At 36.3% G+C, this 23372-nt stretch overlaps 1 protein-coding gene across 2 annotated transcripts in view; it reads right to left on the reverse strand.

The window, feature by feature from the left end:
- Positions 1-796: 796 nt before the first annotated feature.
- Positions 797-23372, reverse strand: part of ARL15 (ADP ribosylation factor like GTPase 15) — a 213846-nt gene continuing 191270 nt past the window's right edge. For both annotated transcript variants that reach the window (XM_050328584.1, XM_050328583.1), the window contains one exon: positions 797-1625. In XM_050328584.1, the coding sequence (XP_050184541.1) occupies positions 1473-1625 (153 nt within the window). In that variant the 3' untranslated portion in view covers positions 797-1472. The remainder of the gene's footprint in view (positions 1626-23372) is intronic.

The raw sequence follows: 23372 nt of genomic DNA on the forward strand, positions 1-23372 counted from the left end.
TTTAATGAGCCTTTAAAAGCTGATCTTTGCTATTTTCTTATCCCCAAATAAACTAATGAGAAACTACAATAAACATTAAACAAAAAATAAATGCTCAGAGTGGAAAGACAGGCTGCTTAAAGGCCTGAAAAATGGCTTTATAAGTTTCAGAACACAAGCAGAATCAATGAGAAACTAATGACACATCACTACAGTTTGTGTTTGCAGACACTCATGCACGAAGGTAGCTGAAAGTGCAAGGCACAGCATTCAAGGTGTGCACCAGTCCATCAACTGATCTCCACATCCCCTGCTGTCACTGACTCAGTGGTGAACCGGTGGCCTGGCACATTTCTTTAATGGAAAAATTGGGTTATAAAGTTTTAAAAAATCAACACAAGGCAGCGAAGATACTGCAAATCTGGGGAAAATGTGGAAAGAGGAAATGTGGACTGTGCTACTCAAACCAAATGGGCTTTTTTAAAATGTATTACAAAGGTTGTTTTCCAATGAATACTTTTTTGTCTTCTAAGTAACACTTAGCCCAGAGGAAGCCTGAAAGAACAAGACATAATCCCCTTGAAAAGACAAGTACAAACATTGGAAGACCCTTAATTGTGGTATAGATGCCTTGGCAATGTTAAAATAAAAGTAGTAGTCTAGGAATGGGTGATAAAGGAAGCAGTCCTTATTTCAAACAACTCATGCTTCTAACTAGTAATAAAGACTCCACAGATGAACTAACAGACATTTACCTTGCTTTTTTTACGGAAAACTACTTTCAATGCGAATTATTCCTTTATCCAACTTTTGTATATTTCTAAAAAAAACCTTTTTACATAGATCACCTGTTTATGTCACCTACTTTCCCCAAATACTGTTATCTGTGCACATCTGCTTATTAATTCTCTTTTCAGGAAACTGTTCTGCCTTTGGCAAGGTTATGCAGTGATTTTAAAAGAGGACTCAACTAACTTGTCAATTGTGTTTTCACTTAGTAAAACCTCAGGAATAACCTTTGCATTAACAGGAAACTCCTTGCCTTTTAGGTATCCTAGGTTCTCAGTGGCTGTGCTTTTCCATACTGTGAGGTCAGTAAACAAGCTAATACAAATTAAACCCACAAATCCTTTAGACATTAGTTACTTTTTAAAATCCAAGGTAACACATGGAATTCTTCCTTTACAGAGTAGGTTATTTTTGTGCGAGTAGAATTCCCTACCAAGGATGATTGCAAAGCAAGAAAGCAACATGCAGTGTGCAGAAATAGTGGTAAACAAAGAGCAACTTCCTACTTCAGTAGTGTAGACAACATTACCAGAAATAGTTGTGTACCTGACTCACAGAACATTTATTTTAACAAAAGGACACTCTGCATTAACTCTGTATGAACAACATATCACAGCTCAGTCTTGAGATAACACCATAATTAAGCTGTGTGCAGAATAAGCAAGTACAGTGATGTCTGGAGAACCACTCCTTTCTCTTGGGTTTCACATTCTTGAAGGTTCGAAGTCTCTCTCTTCCAGCAAGTTTATTAGAAGGGAGAAGCTGTCTTTTACTGCCTCCATATCATCCAAGGAACAGGGTTTAAGAATCCAACGTTTTCCACGTGCAAGCGGCTCAAGTTCAAAATATTTTTTTATCTATTGAGGAAAAAAAAAAAAAAAGAGACCACTGTATTAATATTGTAATGAAAACTCTCTCACCTCTAAAAAACCAAACTAAACAAACACCCCCTCACACACAAAAAGATCAGGATATTAATTTTTAGAATCTTACCCACATCTGCTCTTATAATACAGGTTATGTGACACGACCTGAAAGTGTTTTCTTTAGGGGTGAGTGAACTGCTTGGAAGCTACCATTTTACCCATACGTTTAACAGCATGGGAGGTCTGAGAAAGAATTTTAGTGTCTTAAGGCAAAGAGAAAAGCGCGTGAAACATTTGCGCAAAAACATATCCAAACTAGTAAAAGTAACTAAGAAATTTTAGCTAATGTTCGTACTTTAATGTTAACTCTGAATGTTCCATTTTACTCTTACTGGGAAACACTTAAGATGCAGAATTTGTCACCAGACTACTCTAACTTCACAAATCACCCATCAAAAAGGTACAAATTCTAAATATTCCAGCCAAATGTGAGCTATAGCACAGCATCTCTTAGTGACCTGGAGAACCCTACAAAAATAAAAATAAAAATTAAAAAAAAACTTCTTCAAAAATTGGTTAGTCTTTCTAAAATTAAACATAAAAGACTAGCCCACTAATGTTAGTAGGATAGTAATAAATATTATACGTGACACCGGATGCAGTTTTTTGGAAAGACCAATGACTAGTAACATTTGTTGCACCAATTTTCAAGGCAGAAACACAGACTCACAGAAAGGCTGAGAAAGGAATGATTTTAGTTTAGTAATATATACCAATCACTTTTCAAAATACCAAGTAAAATATCAAAAAATGGCTTTTATATTTCTTAGGAGAAGACAGTAGTCTGCAGATTATACTGATCCACAGTTTACTCTTCTCATCAAAATTTTAGTTTTTGCAAGTAATTAATCCAAAAGTCTACTCACGTTTGACTTGTCCAAATAGACATTTAGTTTTTACATCTAAAACCATATCCATCAGTGCCTACTCCTGTCTGCACACTCTTGTTCATTGTAATTATTCCCAAATATTCTTAATTTTCTTTTATCACAGACTGTGCAACAAATATGCATCATAATAAGAGGAGCAGTTATTCATAACCTAGTAGCCAGTAGAGGCCCTAGACAGGCCACACTGTGTAAGGCTCCATGTGCAGTAGGAATAAAAAAGAGAAAAGAAAGACACTCTTCCAAAATCCATACAAGCTGCTTCTCTATGTAGCTCTTACAGTGTCTATACAGTTTTGTTTATCAAAGTAATCCAATGGAAGAGACCAACTAGAGTTGTATCAACTTACATAATTTAGAATTGAACCATGACTATGTGGTAGGAAGACTTTCTTATTTTTAAGAAAGAAATTTCGACCATGTGTTTAGTAACAAATATCAGGGGAAAAAATGGGTTTTGAGATGGAATTTCTGTTTACCCAACTAGGATACAGGTGAAAAATTTTGGAATCTTTTCCATAAAAGTAGAATTGTATCAATAACTTTTGAAAATGCAGTGTAGTACTAGACATCCACTTCCCCTCAAATTTTCAGATATACAACTTGAAAGAAACAGGACTTCAACAAACAGTATTTTAATATCAGCATATCTACTTTTTAGAGTTGTTATTTCAGTGCCTCATCAATACCTTATATGTTGGCTTGGTTATATGAGATAAAACCCAAAATACTAATCTCTATAAGGGATGTATTACTATGTTTCCTGAAATTGAAGTGACACCAAATTGAATTTACTCAGTTAATGGCACTGATCACAGTACTTGAGGAGCAGGGTAAGAAAGCTCTCTTGCCTGTTTCAGCAACAGCCTCCTTGACTGTCACTTAAGGGGAGGAAGTAAAAGCTGTACAGACGGACAACAAAGCAAGATATCAGTGCAGTTGGTGGGCAGAGTAGCCCACTGGTTTTAAACTGACAAATATGGCTGAGTAATTAGTGATGTTTCAGACCGATAGCCCAGAGGATGTCCACCACACCCCCTCTACTGGAAGACTATTACCATCAGCCCCTTGAGTTCATTGGTCTGTCTACAATCTTCTTTACACAGCCTCTTGAATTAAGGCTACACCATATGAAGGATGGTCATTACATTGTAGGGACAATAGTTGGGTTTAAAACTAGACACACATGAACAAGGAACTGGTGGCAGTAAGCAGACTAGCAATGAGTCTTGTGCCTTTGTGGGCAAATACAATACAGGTTACTAAGGTACCCTCTAGCCAAGAAAAATACAATGCTCTCAAGCTATATTCCAGTGACTGCAGATGCCAACAGCACCAATTTAGTGAAACAAATTTTGCATATAAATTATTTATTTGGATGCCCAATGTTGATTAAAATGTATTTTTTCTATTTCTAGCTGTGCAATCGAAATGTAACTAAATCAGTGAGGTGCTGTCATCATTTTCCACATCTGAAGAATAGCTCAGAGTATCTACATAAGAGGCCCTAGATGAATGCCAAAATTAAAGTGTTTGTTAAGCAGTGGCTTTTGAAATGGGAAGTTTTAATGCTGGCATAGAAGCACAATCGCTTATATTCACACAAGTAACAGCTTCATACCTTCTACAGAGAAAAAAAAGATCTGCTAGATGACTCATGTCTAATACAAATCAAGAAAAATAACATTAATTGGCTTACAAATAAATAACTAAACCAGAAGTAGCACAGAAGTGATTTTCCACAACCCAAGGGACACTTTGTGGTGTGTTACTATATTTCCTCATTTAAACTTCACACCGCAATGGAGTTTGCTAAATCTCAGGGTTTTGCAAGTGGGCTCTATGAACTTTGAAACTTCCAGAAAGAAGTTTTCAGGCACAAATATTTTCTAGTTTATTATAGCTTCTCCTCCTCTCAACTCAGGGGAAGTCATTCAGTTTTTAAAACAATCCTTTTTTTAAGACTTAACTAAAGAACCATTTTTTTACAAGCAAAAGATGAAATAACTACACGAAAACAGACTGGCACAGATGCCCAACACTTTTTATACAGCTGAGTTTTCCACTGGCATGCTCTCAGCTTTCCATCTGTGTTTGTTTCTGTAGTTGCTTTCTGCCTCGATGGCCATCATTTACACTCACTACCTGCAGATTTCCTAAGAGGATGTATACTAATCACCAAAGTATCCAAAGGAAGCTGAAATTTTCTGAATACTCACTCATCTAGGTAGCTCTTGCATTATCAGCAGTTGCTATTTTACAGCTCCCTTCAGTCAATCTACTACAAAAGGGGTGAGTTCCTCAGAGAAACTCTTCTGCCTTCCCTCTGCATAAATGGTGAAAAGCTTTCTGCCTGTTCATGGATGCCGGAGCAAAGTACTTGAAAGTACTTCAGAAGTCTGACACATTAGATGTGCATTTATATACTGGCTTTACATTTTCAAGAGTTTATTTTGAAAATGCTAAATTTTTAAGATATACTCTTGGAGGAAAACATAATCAATTAAGCCTACATAATTTTAAGACTTCTTTACTACTATTTTACAGAATCTCACTGTATGTCTTGACTCCACATGGGGGCCTTGTTTTATAGAGAAGCTGACAATGTATTTATGACACATTCTGAAGTCAATAAAACCTAACAATACATGTTTGCAATTCCCACTCTTCCCGTACTTCACCGTTTAAGTCCTGTTCTGCTGGCATAATACATTAAACATATGGTTATCAAATGTTGCTTAACCTACACACTGGAAAAGTCAAGACACAATAAAAGGATCGGTGCCCAGAACCTCAGCTGGTGTAAATTACCATAGCAGCATGGAACTGATGTTACTAAACTGATATACGTAAGCTGAGTAACTAGGCCCTGCTGAAACCTTTTCTATGTTCTATTACTGAACCTCATCATCTAGTCAGTTCACCACACACATGAACATAAGATGTATAGGAAAACTTAGATACTGTATTATGCAAAACCCAAGTAATTTCTACTATTCAACATGGAAAACAAAAACAAACAAACAAACAAACAAAAAAACCAAGAAAAAAAGAATGATTGAAAGCATTATTTTTCATTCAAATCCAAAATTTTACTACCAAATTTCATCAAAACAAATAGGCTTCCAGCCCACTGTGATTAATCTGTTCTAAACAAATAAAAAATTCAGATAGACACTTACATTACCAGGCCGGTAATTAGAAAACTTAATGGATAAAATATTTCTTCATTCATTGCTGTTTAATGAACAATTTAGTGGGGACAAAAAATTGTAACAAAATGTACATCATATCCAGTCAAAGGCTTGGTCTCGTCAGTGCCCAAACTACTCTGAATTTTTGAAAGACTTTTACAGGACTAACCAAATACTACTGGTGGGGGTATGAATTCAACTAAAATAATCTAATTTGCTGCATCCATGTATTAACTGCAAGAAATGGTTAATTCATCTATCCCTAATCTGCATGGACAAGAAATGAAATAAAAATGAGAGATCAGAGCTTCCCATATCCACACTCTGAAAGTTTCATTGAATTGTGATGCTGAGATTACCTTTTCAGACATCATAAAAATCTTCCTTTTGGAGCAACCGTTTAGAAGATGCAGGAAAAAGAGCCAATTTTAATTGCCAACTCCATGAACAACAGACAATTCATGTGCAAATTCAATGTCTTTGGAGAAGAGAAGCCGAAAGTCCATCACATAGCATTAAGTTTTAAAAAGGGAAACTACATAAAATGAGGAACTTAAAGAAAATTAACTGGGCAGCTAAAAAGGTAAAATGCTTGCAGGTGCCACAGAAAAAATACCATAATTAGAGGCTCAGAGTATATTTATACTGTTACAGAAGATTTTAAAATAAACAGAAAAGCTTTGAACAGTTGCAGTAAGGAAAAGGATGGTATTAGAGGTAAAAGAAGTCATGTCTAAAAGAAGAAAACAGAAAAAAAAAAAGAAAGAAAAAAAGGAAATTCTGGCAAATTAAATAGAAACCACAAATGTTGACCAAGTAACCACGGAGTAGAACTCATTGCTTAAATCACCACTGATGCTAAAAAGTAAACTGAAATCCACTCTAGTTTATGTTAGTATGCTGGACTGCAAACTGCACAGCTTCTTGAGCTGCTACGTGTACTTTTCTGCTGGTCCCCTTTTGAGTATAGTGATTTATAAGATTGTGTGGAGTGGATTGACAGCCACTTAAACCAACTAACTCAATCCACTGTCACTCAGAAGTTAACACTTTCATGCTTTTCCCTAAAAATCTGCTAGAAAGTTCCTCATCTGACACCCCTCTTGGCGGAGAAGGACCTCCTGTCTGACCAGAGCAGCTGCTGTAACGTGTACAACTGTCAGCCAGTGTCTCATAACTTTTATTCCTCCTACAGAAACACTTCACATCCTCCTCAAAAGATACTTCATGTGGGCCTTCATGCTTCCTCATAACAGTGATCTCATCCACAGCTAGAGGGATCCTTGTAATGCACCTATGCATCATAAACACTCTTAAAGCACCTGTACCTCATACTTATTGATTTCATACAGGATATCTGTTACACAAAAGGAAGGGGAATGAGTGCCCAGATTATGGGATGGTGATGTGCCATAGTCTAGAGCAACCTAGCCACAGGTTCCCAGTTCCCTGACTGCAAGCTGACGTCAAACACCACTACCAGCCATAGAAATGCCCTGACACTCTAGTTCTTTGAAGATTCATATTTCACTGCTCACTGACTTCCATGTGCCAAAGTCTGTATGTACAATGTTAAAAGTCTGCAATGGATCCATTAAGTATATACTATGATAATGAGAATTATTTAACTGAGCTGCTTTTTCTTTCATTTTTTTTTTTTTAATTTTAAAATATAACCTGCAGAAGTAAAATCAAAAGGAAAACCAAGTCTGTCTTCTTAAGCATTTCTGAGTGATGCCAGCAATTTCTCTAGACAAGATTTCAAAGTCATCACAAACCTTTTAGTACAATGCCTCGCAAGGAGTGGTTAATGCTTCACAAATTAGTGTTTCTTGTTTGTACAGCTTTCCAACATTTTTTTTTTAATTTTTTTAGATTTTGGTTTTTATAAAAGACCACCTCAAGCACATCTCACTGAGCGTTGTACTTAGCTTTGTAAGAGACCTGGATGATATTTTTGGTTCCTACGTCTTTACAAAGAGGAACACACTCACTTAAAATAATGTACATGGTGTTTTGTGCACTTTTCCATCATTGTTATCTTCAGTGGCCACAAGCCACAACACTTCAGGTTGCAAGTGATTGCTGAAAGAATTGTATTTTAAAGAAGATAACTAACTGTTCAGAATGAAGAAATAGGATGCCTGGCATAGCCACACTATTCCAAACAGAGAACACACAGTTCTGGTAAATCCAAGCATGAGAGAAAAGAAGGAGAGAGCTAGAGAGTGGAAAGATTTTTAAAATGGGTAGGTATTTTGTTTTTACAGATACACAGAGTCACAGTATTATGGGTCTGGGACAAATAAGATGGATGAGAGTGAGGATAGAAAACTGCTGATGTTGTAGGTGTACCACTGAGATCTGTATGTGGATGGAAGCAAAGATGGGCATTGAGAAGCTACTAGGATCTATCAGTTCTTTGCACAAGTCTTTACCACACAACAAGGTACTACAGTGTATTAGAGTTTTTTGGTTACATTCTGCTAGTTTGTTCAAAAGAGAGAGTAAACCTCATGTAGCTGCTAAAAACGTACACCTATATACTCAGCCATCCACGTCTTATTCACCAAAGACAATCTGTTTTTATAAGCACATGTTTTTCCTACAACTGAAGATATAGAAATAACATGAGAACAGCAGCAGCATATTCATATGGAGAAAACCAGACTTTCAGATGAAGATTCATACAACCAACGCTGCACTGGAAAAACAAGACAAGGGCTCACAATTATCCAACCTTAGAGTTAGTGAAACAGCATCTCTTCTTGAGTGACAAATGAAACAATGAGAACAGAAAAGTAGGTACTGTACAAAAATGCATGTAATGAAAGCACAGTAAAATATTTTTCTTTATTACTTGTAGCTCTAATTCTTTCTCTTATTCAAAAGAATTACTCAGAATTGGAAATTAGACATCACATTCTTTAAGTTACTGCTCCTATTGCTTCCTCTTTCACCGTGTTTTATTAAATACTTTGGGATGCCACAGATACTGTCTGACAGTTACATACTTAGAATATAAAATTCTAAAGAGTAATACTGAAAATTAGCCTTAGTTAAAGATAGCTATTTGGAGGATATCTACAATTCACATCTTTTTTTCTTCCACATACTATACGGACATAAAAATGGCAATTTATTGCATATTAGGACAATTTTCTATGTAAGTGCGTTCTTAGCGCATCCAAATATATCCTAATCTATATAAAAGATGAGTGATTAATATAAGATCCATTTGAACTTAGAATAATACGTTTAAATTACTATCATTGCCCTAATCTGTTAACAAAAAATATAGAATGGAACAGATTCAAAGTTAATTTTACAAGAAACCTACTAAAGCTTTTACTATACCACCACTCCTCTCTACTATCTCAGTCAGGTTTGTTTTTGTAACATCTTTAGGCAAATAGCTTAAGGGATGCAAATAACTAGTAAAGACTCAACAGTCAAGAGCTTTAAAAAGAAATCTTTCAGAGACTTCCAGAGTTTTTGTAGTATCTTCTTTTTAATAGTCTGCAGATACTCATGGTTCACTTCAGAATATAACAACTGACAGAGTTGATTTGCTGATTTCAGCAGCAAAATATCCTAGCTTTAACTACAGATTGTGGCTTTAACTAATAGCAAAACCTGAGACACAAGTACACAAGTGCTGAGACTGTACCCTCTCCAACCCAAAAAAGTTTACCTGTGATGCAGCATGTCAAAATAACCTTTTCAATAATGAGAAGTCCAAAGACCAATCCTTATTATGACATTCTTTCTGCAAATAGCATGCTTTCTGTTCAGATAAACAATATTTTCTGGAGAGGTGCATGTGTGATGATTCATATGTGTTTGTCTGAGCATGTATATGAATCTAGCACTTGAATAAATAACATCTGTACACTTCTGCAAAGAATCAAAACACTGTATTGGGCATGTATTCTTGTATCAATAGCACAGAACAGGATTTCTAAGGGGTTTTGTGGTTGGTTCCCCACATTCACACTGCTGACACTGTTCCAATTTAAGAGCCAGTATGAACACAAAAGAAAAGCCATTCAGCAGTAGCTGTGGTTCTACGAGATGGGCACTCTCATGAGTAGATCAGGCAGCAGTCATGCCTATTTCTCTTGTTCCTTACCAAGTACAGAGCACAGTGCATAAAAGTAGGATGGTTTCAACGTCCCTTTAGGTCTTTTGCCGATTGGAGTATTATTCATTATGTAAAATCCACACAGAGGAAGGGGAAGCTCAGAACTAACTGCAATTAACCATTTCCTGTTCAAAAGCAGAAATGGTGTAATAAATACATTTTTGAAAAAGTTATCATAAAATATTGGTAAAGCAAAAGTGTTCCCAGAGATCAGAGAAGCTATTGTTACTTTAGGTGAATTTAGGTTTTCCTTTGTACACTACAACAATGGAGTACCTTTACAGGTATTATCATGACTGTATCAATGATAAACAAAAGCAGATATTTGTCAAGCGATTCTAGCAGAAAAATAAACCCGGCTTCTGTAAGCTGACAGGCAGCTCCTTCTCTCTACCTCTGTTTTACCAACAGGCTCTAGTTTTATACTTGGAGTAAGCATCTCACTGAAAAGGAAATCATATAGAGAAAATACATAGCTGACATCAGCTTTTTATGAGGACAGGAAGCTTAATATCAGTTGACTAAAATACCTTAATGCAACAGATTTTTCTAAGCACTCTCTACTCACTTTAGAGTGTAACCCACCTATTCAAATTTGATGTCTAATGAAGGTAAAATCATCTCTTTAAAATCTGGGGTTCTAGTGCTCAAGGTAAGTCATAATTCTGCACATTTGCAATTGCTAATTGAGTTTTCTTTGCATTAGAAACTACCTTATGCTAAGTTTGCTGACCACTAGTGACAAGCTTCTAATCACTAGCTTTTGCAGAACATACTCAAAATTTGCACCATTTTACCACTTCTTGATAATAACCTACTATATTTGACTATATCTAAAAAGACCTTAACTAAATACTCTTTACCAGGCCAGGAAAGGTTCTGTATATGGAAGTTAATGAGTTTAAGTTTGAAGTTCACATATAAGAAACAAGCAATTACCCTGTCTGAAACACGGGCTTGTAAAACTCAGTTACTTGTAAAATGGTCTGCTACACACGAGTAAGATGTTGTTTAAATGACTTGTTTGATTAGATGCATTCACAATGAAATTGATTCTTTTAAAGCATTATTTTTAAACTTGATACAACTTAACTGCGCAGGATCTAGTTTTATATCATTACAGCCTGTGCAGATCCAAAGTAGTACAAAGCAATAAAACAACAAATAGAACATCTTGGTGCCATAAGCATCAAAAATAAATCTGAGTTGTGATTTTTCTACAGTCTGAAAGTAGTACTGTATTCTAGCTTTATACCTGACACTTCCAGTTATAATTTAGCATTATTATTCTGTTTTGCCTATTATGCAATTGTTGGTATGAGAAGGGGATAATTAGCAACACGTTACTGAATATTCCTCAATCTCCAGCTCAGGAATGCAGTTTTCTTCTTTACAGTGGTCCGGATTTCAAAGAAAAAGAAACCATTGCAAGGAAGCCATGGATTTGAATATATATATAAAAAAAGCCCAAAAGCTAAAAATATGTTCTTCAATAACATTTTAGATTTAAATGTTTAGCATGGTCTTATAAATACAGACAGATAGATACAGAGTTACTGAACAGACTAGAGTTTGCAAAGTAACGTTTTATGTTTGCTTCCATAACTGGAAAATGGGTCTATTGTTTTACAGTGAATCAGTGTACTAGCAGTATGTTGCTAATAATTCACAGATGCTTTAGTGACTTACAACAAAAAGGGTTTGGTAAGAGCTAAAATTCAAAATCTTACTAATGTGACACTTCCAACTGTCCTCTCAAAAAATAAGTCACATCCTTATAAGATTAGGCACCAATGATAGTTTTTCAAAAAATTAATACTAAGAAGTGGGTTTTTTGCTCCAGAAAAGCTGGAAAACGTGCTATGTTGCCTACTGCAAAACTGGTTTGGAGATGAATCAAATTTTCAGACTTCGAAATAAGTATTTGCACATTGTACAGCAGTTTACTCAACATGCAGTCAAGAATGCCACCAGCCACACTGTTTTATAAGCCCAGCTGTAGACAGATTGATAGAAAGGACAGTATCATCATCATGTCAGTCAAACCACAGGCAGTGCAGGAGAAACTGGAAAGGGGAAATATGGAGAGGTGAGAAGAGATCAGCCATATAAAATAGCTTTAGATGACTTATAAGCAATAAAACATCCTGCTTCTAAAGATGTCTAATCCATCACTGCAGAAATTATTTCATATTAAAAAAATTCCAGTCCAGATGGTAGTGTATCACCTTGATGTTTGCCAACTAGAGAGCACAATTCCGCAAAAGGACTTCACAGAGTTTGAAGCAGAGGATACTGAAAAGTGGACAATGCTCAGAAAAATCAAGATGAAACAGTAACATTTGTCACAGGAAACACAAAAAAATGGTTCATTTGTTCCCTTGATGAGAGTTGAAATGTATTAACAGGATCTGTCAGTAAAAATAAAATATAAATGCAATCATCTGGGTTTAGATTAAAGACAAATGCAGGACAAACAAGTACAACTGGATCCTATAAAAAAATCCACTGGCTGGTGGTCTGATTAGACCTTCAGCTATTCTTGTAGGAGGGGAGAGAGCAGTTCTGCTCATTTTATACAAAGCACATGCAAGACCATAATGCTTCTAGTATGATTTGTATATGCCATCTTTAATTAAAAGTTAACATATGTCAATTTTGTGAATTTTCTGAATTTTACCATAAGTGTTAGATAAAACACCAAGTTCTTTCCCTTTTAGCCTTGTCTGTATTTACAGATACAGTATATACAGAGAGAAAGCCAATGGAATTACATTTGAAGTTATATGGTTCTGCTAATATAGCCTGGACACTCACAGGACATATATAAACCAATCCTTACTTCTGTGAACACACTCAGTCATTTACTTCACACAGGGAATTTTCTAACCTAAAGGGTAAACATGAACTGCTCAATTATTTGTTTTCATTATCCACAGTATATGATTGATCAGCTAAGTAATTTGGTTTGCCTTCTTCACTGGATGACATTTTAAAGCATGCCACTAACAGACAGATTATCCAATAAACAATACCACTTGTGTTTGTGCACAAATACCCTGGATAAATGCAGCTTCTCATTCTGTATCTTCCTTTCTTTACAAACATTTAGAGATAGTAAGTTCATTTACAGATGCAATTGATTCATGCTTGATACAACAATACAGGAAAGATACAGGATTGCACTTTAGCTTTCAACTACACATTAGTCTACAAGCAAGAACATAGCTTGTATCATATACAAAGGTAAAGTGACATTATCATTAAAATGGTTGCACAAAAATGCAAAGCTGAAGCAAAAGTAGAAATACAATGTCTTGTTAACATCCTATCCAATAGTGTTATGCCTCGTTAAGCACTTCCAACATCTTGATGGGCTACAAAGCAGTAAAAACACTTGGTCAAGAATTTTTTTTAAAAAGAACAGTCCATTTATCTATAACCAGTACCAATCTGCCAAGATATGTATACAAGCAGTGAAACAGAAACCCATTTTACAGGAAAAAACACCCAAACATTTATGGTCTTACACTTTGATATTGGCACATACCTGCCACTTACAGTTTGCAAGACACAGCGATACCACAGTCATACAGACTCTATCTGATACAGACAAATCTGGAACATTTTGAACCTAGCTTGTATTCAGAAGCAGGAAACTGCAAGGAGAAAAATTAGTAGAGAAACATCAAAAAGAAAGACAAAAATAATCCTTTTGTCTACAATTGCTAGCGTTAATATATTTTATGACTATGATCTAGGCCACCTTCCTGCAGAAGGAAGTTTGTGCAAAGAAGTGGAGGTCAAGCCTAGAGTGATGCGGTTCACTGAATGACCAAACAGAGGTTTACATATTTCCTTTATGGTTGCTGGCACTGGTTTTGGCCTAGAAGCCTCTAATGAACAAAGAGAGCTCTGATCCCTTCTGGAGCCATTCATATGTGATTAAGATCCAACAATACAGCACTTTGATCAACTGAGCTACAGAAAGATTGGATGTTTCCTGAAGGAGTCATTTCGGGTGAAAAGGGAGGAGAAGAAAAGAAGAAGAAAATTTTCCTGATCAGGTCAAACTTACTGAGACAGCGCTCTTCTCACATCTGACATGCATTGTACTCTCTTGAGAGTTTCGAAGCTTTGGAAAGATGACAGATGACTGAGGTATGGAAAAGAGGAGTGAACTGTGGTATCACTGTATCAAACTCAAAGAATAAATTTAACTTTTTGAAGATGGAATAAGATTCATTTTCAAGGGAAGGCAATTGAGTTAGCTCATGCAAGGCATATTGCAACAAAGAAGGACATACAAATGTACAACCATTAGAGTAAATTGAAGAGCATTTTTCACAGGTATTTTTGAAAAGCTTGCAGCACCATAGTAAAAAATACATGCTTCTTCATTCTGATGTAGCTGAAAACAGCAGGAGATATATGGGTAAGTCTATAAAAAAATCTCAGAGAATGAACACCTGGTTCCTTGAAAGTAATCTTTCTATCTTGACACCAATATACTTCACATAACCCAAGAGAATTAAAGGCCTGTTTGAAGTTAGAAGAGCATGTTCATGACACACCATTTGCAAGACTATTTACTTTTTTTCAGCAGACATAAGTATTAAGCACAGGTGATGGATTCAGATCCACAGGAATGAACGGAGGCTGGAATGTCTAGACAACCAGGAAAGCATAACACAGGTGTGACAACTGCTTGACTATCACATTTCAACATTTTCAGTATAAACTAAGTAACTTTCATCATCTGTTGATATAGAAGCAGAAGAGGGGAAACATATTTGGCTTTGTCTACTACAAATGTCTACTCCTAATAATTTATTCTGGAAGCTAACTCTCCTTTTCATTATTTGAGTTGGATGCTTCTAAGTCCACCTGGGGATGGCTCAGCTCTCTGGCTATCCAATACAACAGTTATCAGTTCAGAAAACAATTTAAAGTATTTGTCACTTGTTTAGTGAGATTGCTCATACTTGAATGCTTTTATGTGATGATCTACTGGAGAGCAGGTGATTTTTGGCTCAAAAGAAAATCTTCATACTTGAAATTCAAACTCTAACATTTTGAATCCTTTGGCAATGTATGTGTACCATGATTCCTCATGTACGAAACATGCAAAACACATCATCTTTTTGAAAACCAAAAATGTAGAGCTGCACTGACAGACAGCTACAAAGAACAGGAAAGCTGAGGTGAAAGCAAAGGGAATCAACAAGGTGGTAACCCCAAAAGTAAAATCTATTGTCACTATTTGTCATTAAAGAAGGATTTCCCACCATAAAAGAGAATACTTCCCTTTATAAACTACTCAGCATTATGGTGCTATAACGTCAAGTGCATATTAAAAATATCTTGAACTACTATGTATCTGGACACGAGCAAGGCAACTAAAAAGTTATCTACTTGTTAAAGCAGACACAAAAAAAAAATGTGGAAGAAGCATTTTGCATCTCCAAGAGATTTAGCTACATTTTACCCATTTTGGAATTGAAGTTACAGAAAGGGAAGTTTTATTTTTCCCATCACACATCTGCAGTATAACAGCAGACAGCTTATCAGTACAATCTTCAATAATTAATGTTTGATTACTCTTGTCATAATTTCTTATGCTTCACAGAAGATAATCTCTAATTAATAATTTAATTTTAATCAACTAATTCAAAATGTATTAGAACACATTTGCTATTACAAATCCATGAAATGGAGACAATTTAACAAATCCACTAGACAAGTAGAAATACAATTTTTGGAACTATAGAACTGTAGACAAGAAATCAGTCCCTTTTCAAAAACCAACAGTGGGTCGTTCTCCAGGACTGACCTGTGAATTAGCAGAGGGGCAGGAGTCTGGACAGCAGCACTCTCCCGTGACATTTACAAAGCTGTAGTTCATTAATATTACTGCCAAGAGTAGAACCTGGTCTGACAGATCAAAACAACTTATTGACCCTATTTAGAATTAACAACAAAGGCATACATTTTAATGGCAAGTAAGCAGTTAGGCCAGTTGCTAATCACTGCCAACCTGCAACTGGGCACAGCAACACCTGTGCTTTCGAAATTTGCTACAGCCATACATAATTGAGATGTTTGACAGCACTAGTGTGATTGCTCTTCTTCACCTCTAGGCATTTTCCACTTTTCAGAGTTGTCTGTATTGCAAAAGTATCCCATATGTAATTGTGTGACAATTTTCACTACTTTCATTATATTCTATGTCTTGGAAACTCCATTTTGTTCTTTTCTACAGTGACAGAGGAACTGGTTTTTTTGACATTAACTTTCAAACAAAAAACCTTAAAAGTTGTTATAACAGATCATGATAATTAAATTGCATACAGAGTACTGATGTACTGCAGCTGTATAGTTATGCCCAGCTTCTTGAACAGGCTTTCCCAGAAAGCTCTACAACTTCCTCCCTGATTTAAGTTCAAAGTAAAAGACATAGCAAACTTTTGACTGAACTTGTCTAAACTACATGTGCAAGGTAGAGCTTTCACTTGGAGAGCTGCCAGCCCACCTTTGGCTCCCAGCAACAACCAAACGTACATCTGCACCTAGGTTCAAGGATGAGAATTTGGCATATCAGCAGCAGTCAAATAGAAAAAAGTTAATTCCCAGACTCCATGGGTAAAGGATCACCCTCTTTGCTTTAACTGGTCACCTGGAATAAGAGGGGCAAATTTTCCTAGCATTTACTGTCCATGAGCAAAGTCTGCCTAATTTGCTATTCAAACTTCACTGTAGCAACAGAATGGTCCATGTGACTTGGGGACAAAGGTGAATCCTGCAGGACTGATGCCCTCCACAAACGCTGGAGTCACAAACGGTGACTAGAACTTCAGATGTGGACTAACACTGAAATCAAGTTAAGTATGCCCAGCAGAAATGGAAGAGAGCTAAGCAGACTACACAGTTGGGGGAGGGGGGGTTGTTGTTTTTTAAAACATTTTTGTCTTTCCATAATTAAGCTCAAAAGAGAACCCATGAAGGTAGGAATGGGTGAAGAAATGGTGAAGGATATAGGCAACAGACAGTAAAAGATAGACATATTTAATTAAAAACTGAGGGAAAGATACAGAACTCAAAGCAGAAAGTTGAGATCATGATTATTTTCACATTAGTTTTGTTTACTGGAAATTGCAAGAGGTCAGTATGAGGTATTATTGTATGAGACCTCCATGTCCATTACAGCTAATCATATATTTCCAGTATTTCCTATTCATTTCAGAAGTCAGCTGAAATCTCTCATTCCATAAAACCCATATTTTGGGTCATAATCCAGGGTTTAATAAAATGTATTTTTCAGATAGTTCTGAGATGTTAAAGTAATACCACACTACTCCCTATCTTTCAGACTCACCTTAATCTTAAAAAGCTTCACTGTGAGCAGAGTTTTTATGATTTATGCTCATTCATTAATGCAAGTATCAACTGCAAGTCACTTTATTATCCATGCTGGTTCAACAATACCACTGCCAATTAAAAGTCATCATCATGACATTCCCTGGAAGCATGGCTTATAAAACAATATGGTAACATTTACCCTCCTCATACCCAGTTACAGGACCTAATATTCAGTAAACAGATTATCTACAATTCTATAGATAATCATATATATAATATACACAGCAGATTATCTACAATTCTATAGATAATCATGTATATAATATACACAGAGAAGTTAAAGCATTCAAACCATGTCTTCAATAGAATTAAAATTCAGATCTTAGATTTTTTTTTTCTTTTTGTAAACACATAACCCTTGAGCATTTTGAGTTCAGCAAATCTTGTTTGTTTATTGCTATATTGCTTTCTTTCATTCTAAGGACACACCTATTTTGGGCATCACTTAAGCAGGCATAAAAAACCTCTAGATTAAGACAAAAAATGATAGGGATACCAGATCTCTTTCTCAAGAAGGACTGTTGGGTTCTTGAAGACTTCTGTGCAACAATACCACATGATGCTGGAGATGCTAATGAAGGAAATGTCATCTAACCCTGTGAGCTAAGTAAGTATTATTTTCCCAGTTTTTTAGATGAAAAGCAGAAAGGAAGGATTAAAATTCTCGTAAAAGCTCAGGCAAGGTATTTTACCAAGTGTTTGATTACAGATTTTGAGCAGTCCCACTCAGGTGGGTAAATCCTTCACTTCTGACTTGCAAGCAATTTTTTCCAATTCCTCCCACCCACCCCCATGCCAAGTATGTTGGAATAAGCTCAGCCAGGTAGTGGCTGAGCCAGAAGAAAAACAACACTTCTTTTTAGGAGCTGATACAAGCTCGGATTTGTTCTTTTCTGAGTCTGTGCCTTGAGAAGTTCAGGAAACTTGTCATTTCTACACAGAAACTGTCTCCTAAAATAGATTAGCTTACAAACAGGCTCTGGCAGCACCTGGATTTGGCACATTTTGTCCCACCAGAAAGGGAATGAGACAGGTGAGTTGGTAAGGAGCTGTGACATGTTTCTGGGTTTTCCTTAGAACTCCTCCTCTTTTTGGAAAACATGGGGAATTATCAGTACTTATTGTCTAACTATTCAGGAAATTCCTCATAGAGCAGTAAATATATCCAAATTCTCAATTAGCTAATCAAAAGCTAGACTGCCAAGCAGGTTAAAGCAGAGAAAGGTGTAGAGGGTTGGTTTACTCTGACAACAAAGGTAACCCATCTCTCTTTAGACTGTAGAATCACAGACCCATAGAATGGCATGGGTTGGAAAGGATCTTAAAGATCAGCTAGTTCCAACTGCCCTGGCAAGGGCAGGGATGCCATCCACTAGACCAGATTGTTCAGAGCCCCATTCAACCTGTCTTTGAAAACTTGCAAGTCATCCTCAACTTCTCTGATCAACCTGTTGCAGTGCCTCACAGTAAAGGATTACTTCCTAACACATAATCTAAATCTACTCTCAGTTTTACGTCATTCCCCCTTGTCCTGTCATTACATGACCGTTTAAATAGACACCCTCCATCTTTCTTGTAGGCTCCCTTTAGGTACTGGGAGACCACAATTTGGTGACCCCAAAGACTTCTCTTTTCGAGGCTTAACAAACACAATTCTCTTAAGCTTCCTCAGAGGAGAAGTGATCCATCCCTCTAGAGCTGGATGCAGCACTGCAGGTGGGTCTCATCAGAACAGGGTAGAGGGGCAGAATCACCTCCCTTGACCTTCTGGTCATGATGCTTTTGATGTAGCCCCAGGATTGGTTTCCTGGGCCATGTCCAGTCTCTCATCACCAGCACACCCATGTCCTTCTTGGCAGTGCTGCTCTTGATCTGTTCATTCCTCAGCCTGTGTTGATACTGGGGGTTGCTGCAAAACCTTGCACTTAGTCTCGTTAAATCTTGTGAGATTCCCACAGGCCCATTTCTCCAGCTTGTTCAGACCAAATGTAGGGAAGCAGTAAATTATAATAATTTAGACGTATGGAAAAAAGAGGACTTTTTACTAAGCTCTCTTCCAGTATCTACTAGTATAATGAATTATATATTGTAAATACAGTTATCCTTCTTATCTATGTATCTCAACTTTTTCATGTAACTGTGATATGTCCATGTAAAGTGTGGTTTTTGTTTTGTTTTTTTTTTCCCTTCAGGTAAGCTTTAATGTGAAATTCAGTGGGTTTAAAATTGAGTAAAACCAAGTTTATACAAACCATGTTTTGCTAGCAAATATATCTCTTATTTTTATGTGTAAATTCATGCATAAAGAGTTGCAGTATGTTGAACAAATTTTTGCCATTTCCGCACATTTATGTTTATATTAGGAGTTCCAGTGCTATGTATATGTCATATGTATAACTGTTCAAAAGATAGCTGAGACTTCTGCTTGGCATGAAGCCAAGAAGACAAGATTCTAAAGCCCATTAACAGTGCATCGTGACTGTGAATTAAAGAATCCTGTGGAATCATAAATTGTCTAGAAAGAAAATGAGAAAACTAATAAAATTCAATGAAAGGGTTAATATATTTTTATTAGTGCCTGGAAGTGACTAGTAATAGACCATTTAAATGTGTACAGCAATATAACTATCTTGTATCAGATGCATACTGGTGAGAAAGTCTGCCGACAGTAGAGTATTTATACTCTAGACAGTAGAGTAATAATAATAAAAAAACCCCAACGAACCAACCAACCAAAAAAAAAAAAACCACACCACCCCCAACTACAAAAAAACCCCACAGAAATAAATAAAACAAAAAAACAACTAAACAAAAAACCCACAAAGTAAAACCAAACAAAAACCCCCAACCAAACAAATAAAAAAACACCCCAAAAACCTGACTAGACTTCAGTAGCTCTCATCTCTATTTATCAAGCTGATATTCTTTGGAAGGTGGAGATTTTTCTAAAGGACTCAAAACATTAACAAATGTTTCCAGGCTCTCAATGTCAATAATTACATAGCAAGCACTGCTGGGAAACTAAATTCTCACACTAAAATCCCAATCTAAGAAGATCAAAACATAACTACCCCCACCAAACTCTGTCTAAACAAGGAAAAAATAGCTGTTCCATACACAGAAAATTTGCACAGGCTAGAAGATGAATGCTGCAAGGTAGAACTATGTCAATGGCTGAGAAAGGAATATTTTGAAGTATGTCTGGCCGATTAGTCAAGAATGTCATAGCAAGTCTAAGCAATAAAATTACTGCTTTTTTCATAATAGAATATAAAATGAGTATAGAGTATTTTGTAAGTTAGATTTTGTATTTCCTCAAACACTTGAGTCCTGAGAAGCCAGATTTTATGGTTTTAGAAAGTCTCATGCTTATATACCAAAATGACTGTATTTAAAAAAAAAAGGAACCTTAAGAATTTCCAGGCTCTTTTTGTAGCTTTCCCATTTAAGTTCAGTGACATCCCAAAGCTAATATTAATTCATTTTAGCTACTAACACACTTGAGAAGTTTGTGGAGTTCATGAACACAACTGAAGATTTTCCAAGTAAATACAAACAAAAAGTCAGAATTTAGCTGATTATGGAAGCATTAAGGGTAAGCTTTTGTTGTCTTCTTCCCTTACCAAAATGGTCTTACTATTTACTTGTTAAGATATTTATATATATTTATACAAAATCTAAAAATAGAAAGGAAAAACTTCAAAGAAAAAGGAGAAAATAAACATGGCCTGTTTATCCCTCTTCATTCCTTCCCCTCTCCCCATTCAAGGAAGTGTCTTTCCGGTGCTCACCTTGTTCTGATCTTTCAAATCCACCCAACTGGACAAGAACCATCTGCTGCAGCACCACAGCCCACAAGGCCAGGAATAGCATGGAGAACCATAGCATCACTTAACCAACAGGATGTTTTCTCACGACTACTGAAAATGTGTCCAAGAGCCAGGTCATGCTGCCTTCCATCTCCCACAGAACAGATTGCAGTGACTCAGGATCCTTCTGGGTCAGAAGTCCGCTGGGCCAACCTACTGCTGCCGTACACAGTACTAATTCACCCTCTTACAGCCACTTCACCAAGCCTGTTTTCAAATCATTTAAATGTGTTCTGGCAGACAGCTATGACAAATAAATGTCTTTTAGCAGCGTACTGAAGTGAAGCTTTGGGACATCCAACGAGAACAGACATGCATTTTTCTTAAATGATGCTTCTCCAAACTACATCAAATGTTATAGTGGTATCATGTTTTCTTTGCATTTCTTGAGGACCTCTTAGAATTATAACTGGGGTCCTAACACCTTACTGTGCCAAAGCAATGCTTATTTTAGTGATTTAATTAATCTATTCCAGGTCAGTAAAGCACGAACACATTTATATGAGTCAACTTCACAAATAGACTGTAAAAAAGATATAAAGCAGGGGAGAAGCTACTGCCAGAGAGAGAACACCTTTATATAATAAAAACTAACAAACTTCACAGCAGAACTCGGATGAAATTCTAGTGTATGCTTCCTTTTTTTTTCCTGCTTACTATGTAGTAGAACTTATTTTGGCAATTAAATCATAGTAAGAAAGATGTTTATATATTGAGCTTCCCTTATGTTCTGCTCACCCTCTCCCTAAACACACATGCTAAGAAGACACAGAAATTAATCAAACCACAAAAAAGTCCAAACAACTCCTAAAATAGTCTCAAAAGCATTTTCTTGAAAAAGATTCAGGTACCACCTGAAGTCAACAGAGCAACTTTCCTGTTGCCACCTTATATGGAAGTAACTGAAATGTGAAATCTTCATACAGAAAGACAACTATATTAAGCAAGTTAAACAGCACTGTTTTTTCTTGGTGTTATTCTTTACCGTTCACCACAGCCTTAGTCCGGTAATACCCTACTGATAGCAGAATGAAAAACGTATTAAGAGTCTCTGGTATAAAGCAATATCGTGACTACTTAATTAGTATCATAAATATCACGTATTTTTTCCAATTGAAAACATGACCAATAGTTCCATTAAAACTTTTGTATTATACTAAAACAAGTTTGAGATACATGAATTGTAGGAACAGTGAATTGCCTTGTTTACCTACTTTAAAAAAATATTTTAAAAGATAGTATAAAATTATGGAACATCACAGCAAGACTAACTTCAATACAATATCACTAGTAATGATAGCTTAAGAACCAGAAAAAAGAGGCAAGGGGGAAAAAAAAAAAAGGAAACTATTTCCCCAAGCAACTGTGATGTCTGGTAAAGGACAGAAGGAAGGTGAGTGGTAGCATTAAGAGAAGCAACAGATATAAAGAATCTGAGAAGTCATTGTGCCCTGTACACCTCCACTGCAAATTGCAAATTACTTTTAGTGGTGCTTTTTTACTCCTGAAAGGTGTTCCAGCAGCTCCAAACACAGAAATACTTAAAAAACCACTCAAAACCTTGTTGGCTGCTTCTCACAACCTTTTGCTGTTGACAGATGTTTCCTTAATAGCTATATCAAAGTTAATTTGTAGACTATGTATATATATATAAATATATAAGATGAAGACTTGAAGCCTTGAAGCCTTCCTAGCTGATCTGTACACAAATTTCAGGAAGTTGGGAAAAGCTCTTCAGCTGGGACAAATAAGGAGAAAAGCACAGTGGAAGCTGTACCTACAGACCATGATGTTCTTTTTACAACCCAGGCATCTGTGATTCTTTAACACTTAAAGTTACATGGCTCTTTACTGACAGCATCCTTCTCCCTTCAAAGATAAAAATAACCTGGTGATAATGAAAAAAGAAGTTTATTGTCTGTACTTAAAAACCAGCCAGACACCATGGATCACAAAGTAAGAAACTCTTAGGCAATGGGCTGCAAGTCAGAAGGAAGTGCTATTAATCTGCTGCACCTTGGTGGCTCTTCTGCAGCTCCTACTGGAGAACCAGCATGAGACTTTGTCCACACCAGGACTACTGATGCATGCAGAAAGGTAGAGCACAACAGAGCCAGCAGACTGAAACCAGACAGCTACTGTGCTACACAAGCAATTATTTTTGC

This window comes from Myiozetetes cayanensis, unplaced genomic scaffold (assembly GCF_022539395.1).
Source record: "Myiozetetes cayanensis isolate MyiCay16 unplaced genomic scaffold, myiCay2020 scf4, whole genome shotgun sequence".
NCBI classification, from domain to species: domain Eukaryota; kingdom Metazoa; phylum Chordata; class Aves; order Passeriformes; family Tyrannidae; genus Myiozetetes; species Myiozetetes cayanensis.